At 42.6% G+C, this 16747-nt stretch overlaps 1 protein-coding gene across 1 annotated transcript in view; it reads right to left on the bottom strand.

Annotated features, from left to right (window-relative positions):
* Nucleotides 1-1186: 1186 nt before the first annotated feature.
* The window catches only part of LOC140911941 (uncharacterized), a 58317-nt gene continuing 42756 nt past the window's right edge, over nt 1187-16747 (bottom strand). Inside the window, exons 3-4 of the mRNA XM_073346102.1 lie at nt 2139-2248; nt 1187-1302 (exon numbers count right to left, since the gene is read on the bottom strand). Coding sequence (XP_073202203.1) covers nt 1187-1302; nt 2139-2248 — 226 coding nt within the window. The remainder of the gene's footprint in view (nt 1303-2138; nt 2249-16747) is intronic.

Below are 16747 nucleotides of genomic sequence, written 5' to 3'. Positions count from 1 at the left end.
GCATTCCTATTATTCCACATTGTCTGCTGCAGGACTCCATCAGGAATGTATTTGTTCAGCTTAGAATCCTTATTAGTATTCCAGAATGTCTTCTGTGATTAACCAAATCAAAACCTTTCAAAGGCAGCAACTCTATTCCAGCTGAAGTGCTGCAGCTGATGCCTCCCTACCAAAACGTTATCCTCTTTTTAATCAGTGGCTTGAACACATGATTTCATTTCTTGCACACAGTGCATAATTGCACTGTCTGCTTCAAACTGAGTCTTGGGGTGCTGTGAACAAGCCACAGCTTTATTTGGCAAGTTGTTTCTTTGCTCCAACTCAAACTACTGATTCTTCTCATTCCAGCTTTGTACTGAGTGATCCTGTAATTCAGTTTGACACACATGGCTTTTGAGCTTAACAGAACATTGTGCCTAAAGTAGCAGAACCTGAACAGACTGGCTGTGTGCGAATTCACACTCAGTGTAGAAAGCACCATTCTGACAGAGCCAGTTCCAACCATTTCATCGTGTAAGGCACAATGAAGAGATTAAGTGCCATGTCTGTCTCACTTGGATCCATTGACCTGCTTACTGTCGGGAATTCACTTCCACAAGCAATATGTCAACTGTCCAGTACTTCATTCCAAATCTAGTAGCTTTCCACAGGTCTTGACCTACTTTTCTTGACAGGAAGTGTCTGGCATTAACGCTATGATGGTAGAAGTAGTGGTAGAAGAAAAAAGGGTGGCTTTGAACTGGCAAATAATCTACATAATAATTTGAGTTCAAAGAAATAAAGGAGAAGTCACAGCACGCTATGGTCTATGTTTAGTTGTTCAAAGTGCTAAGTAGCTGTCAAATACTTTAATAAAATAAGAATAGATGGGATTTTGCTCTGAGCATGCTTTGAAACACTGGGTTGTCTGGATTTCATAAAATGTATTATACATTTCTATGCCATTTGGTTTTATAGATCATTCCAAACACATCTTTAGATCACGAAAAGTGAAAACAGGGACAACTACTTTTTATGAAAAAAATCTTAAGCCTTGGGTTTTGTTACAGAAGTCATGACTGTAGCAAACATACAGCCTCAACTATGGTAAAACAAAATATAAATCATGGACTGGAATGCAGCCTACCTTCTTAAATGTATGACATTCTGATTTCTTGTTTCATGAACTACTGTTCATTATTCTCCTTCACTCATCTGTGACCTGTTCAGATTTGCAGCTGGTTATCTCAGCTAAGACTGGGCTGTTCAGATAGCAGTTTTTTTGGATGTTCTCCATATTTGGCGTCTGCTTCCTGATACTTCCTAAAATTAAGAAATTTGAAAAACTCTTCTTATGGGTTTGCTATGCAGTATTCTGAGCTCCCTTAACACAATACACTGATTAAATCATACTTGTTAAGGAGAAGCTTTTGAATTTAATATATAGTTGTGATTGTGTAAAATTTCTGTATTTTTAGAGGATTTTTATGGGTTTCACAAGTAGCTAAAAAAAATCTGCTGAACCAATGCTTCAATTTCCTGTGCTTTCAGACCATTCACCTGTCAAGAAGGTAATTACAAAATAATAATAATAATTCAACTAATAAAATTACTTTTGATTATGTATTTACCTTAAATTGTGTTTACAAAGTAATTAATTTGGAATTTGCACATCATTTTGTTGGAACTAGTGATTTCTTTCTGTGTAATAATTGCAGGCAAGACTATTTCTCAGTAATAGTGTGGGTTTGAAAAAAGTCTTCCAAACATGACAGCTCCCAAAGTCTTTTTTCATATAATGAAAGCTGAAATTGCTTCCATTGTGTCACCAAGGGTGTGCCAGGAATTAAGAAAACATATTCTGCAAGAATAAATAGAAAATTACTTTCCCACACACATTCTTTTTTCTTAACTGATGACCCAGTCAGAGAAGCCATAATCGGTTCTTGCTTTGCTCGACATGTAGGTGATATCATGCAAGGACTGAGGCTATGATTATGTCTTTCAATTTTGACTTTCTAATGGCTTATAGAAAATCCTTGCTCTCTCCCTCTATCCCAACCTCCATCCCTCAAAAAAAAAACTTCACATCTTCTCTTTTTAATTGTTTATAGAATTTTGTAAATTAGTATAAATCATTTCAACTCCAATTTGCTTACCAACATCAATGATTGAGGAATAATGGAAACAGAAGAATGTAAGCCTTGAACACTCTTTTCTAACATAGTGATATGCTGAGTAATACTTGTCTACAAAAACCCAGTAATGTCTGAAATGTAAACATGTTGCCAACACTGAATGCAAAACAATAATAAAAATCAGGGTGTGAGAATGAAGTTGGCAAAATATATAAGAAATAGGAGAGCTGGATTCTGTATTTTCTCATTGGGCAGTGTCCTAATTTAGAGGGTGAAAGAGAGGCATCTACCAAGTAGCTCATTCCATCTCCTATTAAAATGAATGGAAATGCTTTCATTGAGTTCACGGAGAGTTGGAGTGGGCCTATGGACAGTATACCTCCAGCTGGGACCACAGTCTCTCTCCACTCCCTTGTTGTTGTAAAAAAGAGAGCTGGCAGGTGGAATTGGTCAGCCGGGTAGTCACATGGGTTACCTAGGAAGGTGGTGGAATCTCCTTCCTCAGAGGTTTTTAAGGTCAGGCTTGACAAAGCCCTGGCTGGGATGATTTAGTTGGGGATTAGGTCCTGCTTTGAGCTTGGGTTGGATGAGATGACCACCTGAGCTCCCTTCCAACCCTGAGATTCTATGATTCTATGATTGTATCAGCTGGCCCAGAACTATTTTATATGACTAGAATGCTAAGAAATTACTAATAAAGGCAGTTTGGATGGAACCTGGAACACAACATATGTAACTCACATCTAGGGAAACACAAGAACTAGACTTATCCCTAACTAGCATCCTCAGTCCTAGTACAGCCCTTAGATCAGGAGAAAGGCTGTTGTGCTGGCCTAGGGTACAGGATGACATACAATCCTCACTACAAGTCCATGTTTAATTGAGAGATGTATGCATCACTTGATTAAGACCGATCAACCATTTTCAGGGATGGAATAGGCAGAAGAGAATATAGGTAGTGTAAGCAAGAGGTAGACAGTATGGCAGCCTATAATGAAACCCATACAGACTAACCTGTATATTGTGAGCCACTGCAGAAAAGTGTTGAGACACGTATCTGCATTAGCGTAAACAGATGGAAAAATAAACAGCCACTTTTGAAATGCCTGGAACACTGGCTATCTACAGTACATTAGAAAGGAAATTTGCTCATGCTTGTAGGAATAAAAACCTTTTACAGATGGTCTCTCAAAATATTACCATGCTCAATATTAACATACCCAAAACCCTTCAAAACTCAAGTATGAAAACAGGAAGAGGTCACTGTCACCTTGACCTATGATTTGTTTGCAACAAGAAACAAAATGAAGCTTCAAAAAGCTTTAGCAATGCATCAGACAGAACCATTCAATGTCAGCAAGATATTGCATTTTATTTACACATAGATAAGCAGCAAATGCATTCAAGCACACATCATGCAAATAGAAACCTTTCTAAAACGTCAGCATCAGTTTTCTTTCCTTACTCTCAATAATCCTTTTTTCACCCTTTGTTTCTCGTTAAGAAGCTCACCCCAAATATTAGTAACATTTGAGAAAGTTCCTTGAATTTAGTTTCAGAGTAACAGCCGTGTTAGTCTGTATTCGCAAAAAGAAAAGGAGTACTTGTGGCACCTTAGAGACTAACCAATTTAGTGTAAGTGTACTTTAAATAAGACTTAAAAATAAATGTTCAGAAATTAAACTGGTATGTTTAGAAAGCTACTAATCAGATAGAAATAGGAGCCTTGCCTTGGGTTTTGTTTGTTTAAGATAATCGGTGTTGGTGGTCATGATAAAGTGCTTCACAGACAACCAAAACGTAAGATTAGGTTGCTATAAACAAGCTTTTCTGGTTATGCTGTGCCAAACCTCCTGTGAGCAACTCAGCTCTTGGCTGTAATATACTCATTTAGTACAATAACAGGCTTATACATAGCCCAAGGCTAAAGAATTACATGTTGCGCTCTGCAGATAGTGACTGTTTTCACGGACCTTTTCATGCATCCACTACCCCAGTAACAGACAGATCCCATTGCTGGGTTAGAATGTGAGTGACTTTGCCAAATGTATTGATAAAACTGTTACAAATACAGAAGGATTTTCCAAAGGTTGAATGTTGTAACTGTGCAGCAGGAGAGTGAGTTTGTGTGTGTGGGGGGGTGGGGGTGGAGGGTGAGAAAACCTGGATTTGTGCTGGAAATGGCCCAACTTGATGATCACTTTAGATAAGCTATTACCAGCAGGACAGTGGGGTGGGAGGAGGTATTGTTTCATGATCTCTGTGTGTATATAAAGTCTGCTGCAGTATCCACGGTATGCATCCGATGAAGTGAGCTGTAGCTCACGAAAGCTCATGCTCAAATAAATTGGTTAGTCTCTAAGGTGCCACAAGTACTCCTTTTCTTTTTGCGAATACAGACTAACACGGCTGTTACTCTGAAACCTGTGCACATTGGGATTCCCAACTGAACATTAATTTTAATACTAGGCCTAATCTTTAGAGATCAGTGTTAACTGGGAATGCCTAAGTAATCACTACAATTAATACACAATCCAGAGATCAGACAACAAAGGGGAAAGAAGGGAAGGCTCCTGGAGCAATGCAGCTATGCAGCATTCCTTAATCAGGACAGAGTAATGTCAGATATACAAGATAATGGAACATAGCAGACTCGATGCAATATGGATCATGGTTCAAGTAAGGACACTTACTCTCATTAAACTTATACCAATGAATTGTTTCTAATCAGTTCATCCCAACTGATCCATTAGGTTTTTAACCTAATACAATCAGTAAGTTGTTCTATATCTTTTAATTCTTGTATTGTGAAACATTCATACAGTAGATTTATTTGTTACTATATTTTTAAAATAAATTTGACAGCAGTCACAAGGAAACTAAGCAATTTATCTAATTTCACGATAGATATTTCCCTAACACTATACTAAGAAATTGTGGTCTTCCTGTAGACTTTAACATGCTTTGCATCAAGCCCTTTATACCACTGAAATAACATTACTTATGCATCAATTTTCTCTTCTTAGACCAGAAGTCTTTGAGACATTCCCGTTGATGTAAAGGTGGTCCTTTACACCATGGGATTTGGCTGTACATTTGCATCAATTTTGGTTTGTAAAGTTGGTGAATGAAAATATTTAACCATAATTTTCTACTGTTATTCTCTCCAAGACTTTGAGCTTCTTACATAAGCAGTGCAGTTTTATTAAATGATTTTATATGCATTGTGTGAGTTCTCAGTTCATTAGTCCCATTTTTGCCATGTAAGCTTCATTCTTTATTTCAGCCCTGAGGGTATACGAGTCCCTAACGTGTAGAGTGTAGTGAAAAAAGGAGCAGCAGTGCAACCATTCAGTTATTTGCTAGTCATCAGCTACTTCATGAGCAGTGCATCCACTGAACCCCAGTAATAATCACAGGTGACATTATTCCAACTTCAGCAGCTACTGCATCTCACTTTGTATCTTAGCCAAACTTACAGCTAAATGGATACATCTAAGTTAGGTGGCCAAACCTCTCTGGCTGTTTCTCAGGCCATACCTATGACTGAGGATCTGCCCCTCTATGTGCATTCAGGCATTCCTCACATCATCTAATTTCCCTATATAAAAGCCACATAAGGCAGCAGTCTGGTTAATCTTATTGCTGTCCTTCCCCACAAGAAAATTCATAAGAACATGATTAAAGCAGGCTGCCAATTCTAAAGCAGTCACTTAATTCAGGTCGGACTAGTAATGGTTCTTTGTAGTGCCATACAGGAGAAGTGAAACTAAGTCAGTTTCTCACTTCCTTGACTGGCACGGGCAGCTGAGCTCTGGAAACTATGCAGGGAGGACAAGGTGTGCCATGGTGCTACACCACATTGAATCTGGAAATGTGGTTTGAGACATTCTCACTTTGTATCTTAGCCAAATTTACAACAAAAATCCTTCTTGTCTAATTCAGGGGGGCATCTGAGGAAAACTAATTTTAGAAATATGTAGTAGATGGTTTAGAACGAGATGTTCAACTTACTGTTTATAGGGAAACCTGGACCAAGCTACCACCTAAGAGGCCTGCAAAAACTTATTGGTCAGTAGTAGTAATTTTTAATGTAGAGCTGAACTTAAGGTTGTACTGGACAATTTGGGGAAACTTTTGAAAATTGTTGCACAGGACCAAAGTTGGAAGTCCAAGTGCAAATTATACTGTATACTTCATCAGTAAACCATAAGGACTTAGTTTTACTCTCATTTGCACAGGTGTAACCCCCATTAGCCACAGCACTTCATCTTTGTACTGATACAGGTAACCAATATGCTTATATTCTATTCATGAAATAAGGACAGTCAATGACATTTGGGCACCAGCTTTTATCTTCATGAAATACAAATTGTATAATCAGAAATTGATTCAGACGTCTATCCCCTCCCTTCCCCCACGAGAAGATACAGGGCAAAAGTTTAGAGTAACATTTTCAAAAATGCCTAAGTGACTTAGGAACTAAAGTCCCATTTTCAAAAGTGACTTAGGCCCATATCCTCAAAAGGTGACTAATTGTCATCTAGGTCTCACTGAAAGTCAATGGAACTTAAAAGTCTGTCACTTAGGGTACACCTACACTGCATACGCTACCCACTGCTCGACAGCAGCAAGTCTCAGAGCCCAGGTAAACTGACTGAGATGTACGGGACTTGAGTTACAGGGCTAAAAAGAGCAGTGTAGCTGTTTCTGCTCAGGCTGGAGCCTGGGACCTGAGTACCCCCCTCTTGCCAGGTCTCAGAGCCCAGGCTCCAGTCTGAGCAGTAACAGCTACACTGCTCTTTTTAGCTTGTTAGCATTGACTCAGGGCTTTAAGGGCACGGCTACACTTGCAGATGTAGAGCGCTGTGAGTTAAACCTGCCTTCGGAGAGCGCAGTAGGGAAAGCGCTGCAGTCTGTCCACGCTGACAGCTGCAAGTGCATTGGTGTGGCCACATTTGCAGTACTTGCAGCAGCTTTGGGAGCGGTGTATTATTGGCAACTATCCCACAGAGCACCTCTTCCCATTCTGGTGCTGTGGTCTGTGGGAAGGGCGCGGGAGGGGGGCACTCTGGGTCCTGTCCCAACGCCCCATGATGCATCGGTTCTCATCCCAGAAATCCCTATGCTTCCGTCCATATTTGGTGCCATCTTTCAACGTTTTTTGTACTGCACGCTTGGGCTTCCCTTCGGTCTGCGGGAATGGAGCCCAAACTGCTGAGGAGTATGCTGACGAGTCTCGCCGGAATGTCATGTTTGGCAGTCGAGTTATTCCTTATGATCCAAAGTGACAGTGCGGGCTCCGACGATGATATCGACTCAAGTAACGCATATGACACGAGTTTGCTTGTGGCATTCACAAACAAGCACTGAATGGTGGGATCACATTGTCATGCAAGTCTGGGATGATGAGCAGTGGCTGCAGAACTTTTGGATGAGAAAAGCCACTTTCATGGGACTGTGTGAGGCGCTCGCCCCACACCCTGCGGCACAAGGACATGAGATTGAGAGCTGCCCTGACGGTGGAGAAGCAGGTGGCTATTGCAGTCTGGAAGCTTGCAACTCCAGACAGCTACCGATCGGTCGCTAACCAGTTTGGAGTGGGAAAGTCGACCATTGGAATCGTGTTGATGCAAGTTTGCAGGGCCATTAATCGCATCCTGCTCAGAAGAACTGTGACTCTGGGTAACATGCATGATATGGCTTTGCACAAATGGGTTTCCCTAACTGTGGAGAGGCGACAGATGGGACGCATATACCAATTCTGGCACCAGGTATTTCTCTATGGTTCTCCAGGTGCTGTGGATCACCATGGGCATTTCATTACATTAATGCAAGCTGGCCCAGAAAGGTACATGACGCACGCATCTTTTGGAACACTGGCCTGCTCAGGAAGCTGCAAGCCGCGACATTTTCCCCCAGACCAGAAGATCACCATAGGGGAAGTTGAAATGCCCATTCTGGTCCTTGGAGACCCCACTTATCCTTTAATGCTGTGGCTCATGAAACCCTACACAGGAAGCCTTGACAGCAGCAAGGAGCCATTCAACAACAGGTTGAATCGGTGCAGAATGACTGTGGAGTGTGCTTTTGGCTGTTTAAAGGGCCGCTGGTGCTTTCTGTATGGGAAGCTGGACTTGGCCAATGACAGCATCCCCATGGTTATAGCCGCATGCTGTACCCTCCATAACATTTATGAAGGGAAGGGTGAACGATTCACTCAGGCATGGAACTTAGATGTTCAACACCTGGAGGCTGAATTTGAACAGCCAGAGAGCAGCGCTATTAGAGGGGGCCAGCTCGGGACTGCAAGGATTCGGGATGCCTTGAGGGAGCAATTTGAGGCTGAAAGCCAACACTAATGTTTGGTGCCCTACACAGGAGTGGAGTGCAGTTGTTCCAATGTTAGTAGGAATCTGTGTTTGCTAAGCTGACTTGCAGTGCCTGTTTCTTTCCTGGGCTAAGGTATCTTTTACTTTATGCACTAATAAAGAATGTTTTCAAATCCAAAAAATCCATTTATTGAAAAGAAAATTCATTTATTGAAAAGAAACACAACTGCTTGGAAAACAGAAAGGGCAAAGGGGTGGGGAGGGGAATGGTACAATCCCAGATTTGCGTATGTCCTGTTATCATACTCAGCCTTCCTGTCTGGCGTGCTGTGCAATGAGTGCTGTGCTTCAGGATGGCTATACTGCATGGTGATGGGGGTTGAGTGCAGTGGGTAAGGGTAATAGTTTTCAGGGCTGGATGGTGAAGCGACAGGTGTTGGAGGCAGTGGGTTGGAGGTGACATGGGGGCACAAGGGAAAGAGTTTTGGGACAAGGACTGCGGGGGTGGGGGGGAGCGTTAGTGCTCTGCCTGCATGGCTATGAGTGCCTGGATAGAGTTTGCTTGGTGCTCCATGATGCTTATCAGCCGATCCGTGCTTTGCTGCCAGAGCACCACGCTTTTGTGGCTGCGCTCCTCATTCTGCTGGAGGATCCTCCTTTCACTGTCCTGCCACTCCTGCACTTTTTGATTTTCATTACTTGAATGCTGCATTACTTCATGCAACATGTCTTCCTTGCTTCTATGTGACCTCTTTCTGATTCTTTGGAGTCTTTTGGCCAGTGATAACACGGACGGCTGAGATCTCAGGTTGCATCTGTAAAGGCAAAATGTAACGCTTAACAGAGGCAGCATTGTTCACACCAGACAGAGCAATGATTCCCCCCTTACTTAAGGGCAAGCACAGTCTACACAATAGCATAATTTGCCCATCCCAAAGCGAGTGTACATAACCCACAGGAGCCCCAAAATGGTGAGTAAGCACAGGGTCAAGTGTGACTGATTGTTTCACCGCTATACTGTCCTCTGGGTTTCTGTGCCTTGGGGAGAGCCAACAGCGGCAGGGGACCCCTAAACTGAATTCTGTCCCCACAGGAGTTCATCCTGGAAGATATCTAACTGCTGAGGGTGACCTGGGAAGCAAGGGAGGGTCTTCCACTCCAATGCAGCTTCCACCCTGGCCCATATGCAGCTTGCCTGTGTGCAGCAATGGTCCTCCTGCCCCTCACGGCACAGTGGAACAGACAAGTTAGCTTTACTGGGTCAAGGACCACAGTGGCTCTCCTGAGAAACCTGTGCAAGCGCATTGGCCAAGTTCTGGGTGAGACCTTTGAAGAGATCACTGAGGCCGATTACCACGATGTGAGAGAGCATATCAATGCCCTATTCTGAATCTAGGCATGCATGCAGCCCTAACCCTCCTCGCCCCAAGAGCCCACACTGAATAACTTCCTACCCAAAATAAAAGTCGCTTACTGGGAAGCTCCTCTGGTGTTTGTCCTTCCCAAAGCACGGGCAGCCGCAACTGGCTACCTTCCTCCTGGCTTGAGAACAGCTCCTGGCTGCATGCATCTAGGGATTCCGGGGTGTCTTCCTCTGCCTCAGCACCCTCGCTCCTGCTTTGCTCCTCCTCCTCCTCCTCCTGTCTTGTTGCACTGGGCTCTGAAGTGTCCATGGTGGTCCTTGGAATTGAGGTGGGGTCACCCCCAAGTATCATGTCCAGCTCTTTGTAGAAATGGCAGATCACAGGGGCAGCACCAGAGTGGCTGTTTGCCTCACAGGCTTTGCAGTAGGCATTCCGCAGCTCCTTCACTTTAATCCTGCACTGCAGTATGTCCCAGCCATGGCCCCTTTCCATCATGTCCCTTGATAGCTGCCTGAAGGTATCGTAATTCCTATTGCTAGAGCACAGCTGGGACTGGACATCTTCCTCTGCTCAAACACTGATGAGGTCCAGCACCTCACCATTGCTCCATACTGGGGATCGCCTGGCACATGGAGGCATGGTCACCTGGAAAGATGTGCTGAGAGCACTCCACGCCTGGCTGAGCAAACAGGAAGGGGATTTTCAAAATTCCCAGAGAATTTAAAGGTCAGGTCTGACGGCTGGTCATCTGAGGGCAGGGCAGTAGAGTTCAAAGTGATGACCAGAGTGGCTAGAACAGGCATTGTGGGACACTTCTGGAGGCCGATCAGAGAGCACTTACAGACCAGGGCATCCACACTGGCACCAGGGTGCTCCAGCGGGGGTGCACCAAACGTTATTCCACTCGCCAAGGTGGAGTACCAGGAGCTCTCTAGCCGCGGAGTCAGAGCGCTCTAGAGCCTTGCCAGTGTGGCCGGTAGTGAGCTAGCCCACCCGGGCCTCCTTTAATGCACTCTAACTCGCAAGTGTAGCCAAGCCCTAAGACTTGCTTCCGTGGTGGTGGGGGGGAGAGGGGAGAGGATGCTGCAGTGTAGATGTACCTTTAGATGCTTTTGAAAGTTTTACTCTAAGTTTTACCCATAGTACTTAATACTGTTTCCTGATTAGAAAAAAAATTGGATCCATTGCTTTGAGATGAAAATTATATTTAAAATGGTATATGCTTTCATCTGAAGTAAATAAAAATTACATCAGATCCTCAGTTGTAGGTCCACAGAACAGAAACTTGGTCTCACCTCATGAAGTCAAAAAATTGTGCATTGTGTGCTGACTGAAGAGTTGCAAAAATGAAGAAAAATTCCCACGCTTATGATCTAATCTTGGCCTACATAGAATCCACACGTTATTATAGCAGAGGTGATGAATGCACAAAGCAGCCTGCAGTTGAAGAATATTTTGATAATCCATGGCAACAAGGAAAAAGGTTTCACTGTGTGAAATATTGATTAAAGCTATAAAATAAAATTGGTGTTTGCTGAAAAAGCAGTGTAGAGGCATTACATAATGTAAAAAAAAAACAAAAAAAAAACCCTAAAGATTGCCTTTCTGACAATGTTGATGTTGTAGACACAAAAATACTTGCATGGAAGAATTCTACAGAATTCTGCAGCTTCACCACTACAATTTATTCTCATTTTCACTGACTGTTGTAATAGTCTGTTTTCAGGTCTCTCCCTATGTGACTTTGCGCCCTGACTGAGACAGGATTTGAGGTTTTAAATAACTCAGACATTACAAATTCTTTTTCTTTTTCACTAGACAATTTATATCAGAACACTTGAAGATTCAGATGGTCAGCCAATCTGTTAACAAATTCCACATGATACATCCTGTTCCCAGCTCATGTGGCAGTGGGATTGAACTCAGATCTGTGACTCTCAGACCAGAGGCTTTTGTCTTTTGAGGTGAAATATAATTACTCTTAGCTTTTCACAGCACTAAGGTTTGTAGCCACTAAAAGGCCTAAAGGTGGTGTATCTCATGTTACATCTAAAACTTCTAGTGAATGCTGAAGTGTAATCTTTAGTTATGGTACATATTAGTATCAATGATATAAGGAAGTAGAAGGTCCTGGGAGCTAACTTTAGATTAATAGGAAAAAGTCAGAGTGTTGCTACAGTAGCTTTGTCTGAAATGCTTCCTTTTCCACTTGTAGGGCCAGCTACGCTGAGGAACTATTAGGATCTTAATGTGTGAATGGGCCAGTGTTTAAATTGATTAGGTGTAACCCTTCTGCCCGTCAGAGTTGGCAGCAACAAGGGGTTCAATATCTAGGGGTTCCATTCCAATAACACAATGCAAACCGGCTCGAGCCCCCACCCAGTGACCTGGGACAAATATATACCACCCCCGCTGGGCGCCTCCAAGAGGCAATACTTCCCCTCTCGCAAGCACATAGTCTGAGTGTAGCAAAAGTCTTTTAATAACAGAGAGAAACAATGTGGCATTATGTTGGGAAAACACCACCAACAGGATTCATAACACAACCCATGAGCAAAAACAACCCCACCCCAGGCAAATTGGGGCATGCCCTTTTCCCTTTGGTTCTTGAGTCCAGCAACCCCAAATCACCCAAAGTCCCAAAAGTCCAATGCCCCAAAAGTCTCTGCCCCTGGTCAGGGCAGCCCCAGAGTTCGAAAGTTTATCGGCGGAGCTTTACCTCCCAACCTGGGTGGAAATGGGACGGGGGTAAGAGGCACCTTACGTGATCTGAAGCTGACCGCCCCATAGCGGCGCTCCGCTCCGCCAGCCGCCCCATAAAACTCCTTCGCGCAGCTGCACTCCACTCCACCAGCCGCCCCACGAACTCCTTCGCTCAGCTCCACGGCCCACAAGCAGCTCCTGCCATCCACACACTGCTCCGCGTCGAACTGCTTCACCAGCCGTCCCGCAAACTGCTCCACAATATATCTTCAGGCTCCCCCACTACTTAACACAACACTCAGTGATTTCAGCTCTTAGGTGAATTCAGCTTATAGTAGGGGAGCCCCAGTGCTGGTGCACTGTCAGCCCAAACTGAGCTCAGCAGCCTATAACTAGACTTCTAATGAAATCAAAATTAGCTCTGATATTCCACAGTGGAGAGAGGAGGAAGTGCAATCAGCATGTAAGGCCCTCACCAAGGGGCCCATGCCACCAAGTATTAATACTTGTCCCCAGCCTCTCTCCATTCACACAGTTTTGGAACCCATGACCCTTGCCTAGCGAGTGCTACTTAGATGATGGTGAATCCCTCCATCATAACAAAAGGCCACATACAGTTCCAAGCACAGTTCCCATAATCAGGGTAATAACAATTTATTCTTCCTGCCCCAATAACAGAGACACTGGGGATCCCACAGCAGCCAAAGTGACCATTTGGGCAGCTATGGTCTCATTCTAGGCATGGTGGGTGTGCCTATGCAAATGAGATCGGCCCCTGAAGTTCTTTTCCACAACTTGCCACACCTCACCACCAGATGTCAGGGTGGAGCTCATCCTGACACTGCTTACATCGGCATAGGGAAGTGACTTTCAGAGGTTGGGAGTGCATATACAGAGAAGATGGGTTCCACCTTAACCAATGGTGAACATAACTACAGACAGAAAATTAACTATGTTTTCAGGGAATATTTAAAGTAGAAATTTTGGGGGAAAGCTGCCAGGTGCTGAGAAGTACTCAGGTCAGATAGTCTTCTGGTAGGGATATCAGTAATGTAAAAGTGTCTCTGTATCCAAGAGAGTAACCACAACTGAAAAGACAGAGGGACAGTCTGAGATCAGATATATTCCAGTAGGAAAAAAACAAACAAATCAAAACCCTAGATTCCAGTTAGAGTTAAATAAATAAATAAAAAATAGGTAAAAGACGCTCCTCCACCCCCACCAAAAAAAAAGTCTATGAATGTAAGAAACTTTAAAAGGAAAACTAAAAAGATGAACTAGAATGCCTGGAAATGGATGAAGATCTTGACATGCTAGGTTTTACTGAAATATGGTGGAATAACAAAAAGACAATGGGATGCTGTAAAAGTGGCTATAAACTAATCTGTCAATCCTGTATAGTTTATAGAAGTGTACCTATCAGATTACATAGAATAGAATAGAAGTATGCAGCAGCGTATTTAAAAGTCATAAGAATACAAATGTCATTTTTATTATTTACATTATGATAAGGCCCAGAATCCCCGATCAGGATTGGGACCTGCTATGCTAGTGTGAGGAATCTGGAATGAATATAATGATAGAAATGGCTTTAGAGTATAAATGTATGTATTCACTAATCATTCTCAATTTTTATTGCATTTTATTAAAATGTGTATTTGTTATGTAATCATAGAAATGGGAGCTATCCCTTTGACAATGGGGCAGGACATTGGGTGGTATTGTGCTCTGGATGCTCATTGTGAAGTGGTGAGAGAGACTGGATCCCATATCTGACATTACAGTTTCAGGAAGGAGAACTGCCAGGAAGAAATGGGGTCCTGTTGGAGAAAAAAGAAGAGCATCATGGGACGCCAACTTGCCAACCTAGTGAGGAAGGCTTGAAACTAGGTTCAAAAGGGGGACAGTAACAAAAGCCCCAGAACTAGGCATAGAAAAATGTAACTGACAGAGGGCTGGAAGTTGGGGAAAGAGGGGGCTGGGAATGGAAAATTACAGTAGGGTCATCGGCACCTCTAGGAGGGAAAACAATGGGTGAATATGCTCAACATTTTAGAGGTCTATACATTAATGTTAGGACTTTATAAGAGAGGGAGCTGGCGATGTAGTTTAAGGCCACTCAGCTTTGGAATGTATTGTCCTGGTGCATGATTTAACACATTTTTATGGGCTGTATTGGAGAGGGAGATGTAGCTTAAGGGACAATATTCAGGAAAGGGAGACTATATTTCCTCATTTGCTGCAAGTTTAACCAATTATATGTCATGCTGTTGAGTTTCACATGAACATGCACACTTAACTGTTTAGAGCACCAAGATCCGAGGATAGGCAACTTTTTCAGCCTGTACCAGGAAATCAATATAAAAATATTAATATATTAAATTTTGGAATGGTTAAAAAAACAAACAAACAAACACAAAGAAGCTAGTCCTAAAGAACTTTTCAAAACTGAGGAAATGAAAAGCCTGAGGCCCTACATGGGGGCTATCTGAGCATACTATAATTGACTCAAAGAACTTATATATATATATATATATATATATATATATATATATATTACTAATCAAAAAAGGAAGCTGGAAAAGAAAGAAACCCCTGTAAGATTTTTAAATGACAAGGTACAGAATGTTGTAGGAGTCAAACAGGTTTGCTTAAAAAAGAAAGAAAATCTAGCCCAAGTGAATCAACAGGCAAATGCAAGGTAGAAAGTAGGAGGGCTAAGAGGTATTATGAAGAGCAAGGAGCCAAAGACATTAAAGCAAATGACAAATTCTTTAAGTAGCAGAAGCACACTGATTGAGACAGATTAGGGGGTCTGTTTGACTATGAGGGAGTGAATATAAGCAGCAATTAAGGAGGATAAGGACATTACAAAAAAGCTGAAACCAAGATTTAAAAAAAAAATCTAAGTAAGGGTCCTAAATCCATTTTTTAATTTCAAAGCTGCTGGGCACCCAGTACTGTTATGTTGGGAAGATCCTTAGGGGCTAGATTCTTCCTATGTCTTCACTGAAGAGTTAATTCTTTTGATCAGCACTCAGCTCTGACACCTGGCTTAGCGGAGCATGGGTGTAGAGCTGGCCAGAGGGTGACAGTCCTGTTTCATGGAAATCTTTGAGGTGTCAAAATAAAAAATGTTGTTCCACCTTGGAACAAAACCAAAACCTTTCCAACAGTTTTGCAAGAGTTGAATTGTGCTGAAATGTCCATTTTCTAGTTGAAAGCCAGCTTTTTTGACTTGGGAAGGGGTTTGTGCACATGTGTGAAAAATGTTCTCCTGGAAAATCCCTGATCAGCTCTCAAGCATCAGTTTGGAGCACCACTCATCACTTGTGTGCTTTCAGTAAGGCATCTGTGAAAGTACAATCAATTATATTTTGAGTACAATAAACCAACAAGGCGGAGGGATTGTACTGAGAATCATTCACAGAAGCTCTGCCTTGTATCTCTATTATAAGAGTTATAGTTTCCCAGACCCCTTTATTTTTAAAGTTTATGGCTAAATAGAGATAATCAAAAGGGTTTTCTATGTGTAGACGGACATCATTTTAAGGCTTTTGTCCAGCCAAATCTTCCCTTTGCTGTTGCTGTTCTGCCTCAGGCGTGCCATCTACTGTATTTCACCACCAATTATTTTACAGTGCATCACAGGCGAGGGTGTGACAAAGACTACTGTTAAGCAAATGAGAAACCTGAGTAACCCAACAGGGTCTTATATTGGAAAGTGTCTGGTAATAGTGAGATGTGTCAAAATAGTTAAAAACCTTCACGTTATGTCCTGGCTTTCCTTGGCAGGATTACCATAAAGGCCCTTTTGGGAAAAGGGCCTCAATCTGGGCAATGTTGTAGGCATAAACCTTTGACCTAGTGTGGATTCAGCCAGGGATCTAAGTGGGTCTGCCTGTACACCCCCATTTAACTGTAGGTGTAAAGCTGCTCCACTAGTATTGGAGACCATTTTTTACTTCACTTTCCCTTCAGCAATTTCAGACAAATGTACTATGCCAGCTCCTAACTCATAATCTTTTGAAACAGGCTGTGGGATGGCTCTGCGGATTGAGCTCTGGGAAGGTTTGGTTATTATATTTTCCTCAGAACAGAATCACTGCAAAATATCCTGGGTGGAAAAATAGCCTAGAAGGATCCATTTCTCCAAATGAAGTCAACAGGGCTTTGATTAATGTCAATTACAGGATTGGGACCTTATTTTCTAGCACCTAAAACTCAACAG

This window comes from Lepidochelys kempii, chromosome 5 (genome assembly GCF_965140265.1).
Source record: "Lepidochelys kempii isolate rLepKem1 chromosome 5, rLepKem1.hap2, whole genome shotgun sequence".
Taxonomy (NCBI): domain Eukaryota; kingdom Metazoa; phylum Chordata; order Testudines; family Cheloniidae; genus Lepidochelys; species Lepidochelys kempii.
The sequence above is the reverse complement of the archived record's forward strand: the minus strand, read 5'-3'. Positions and strand labels throughout refer to the sequence as shown.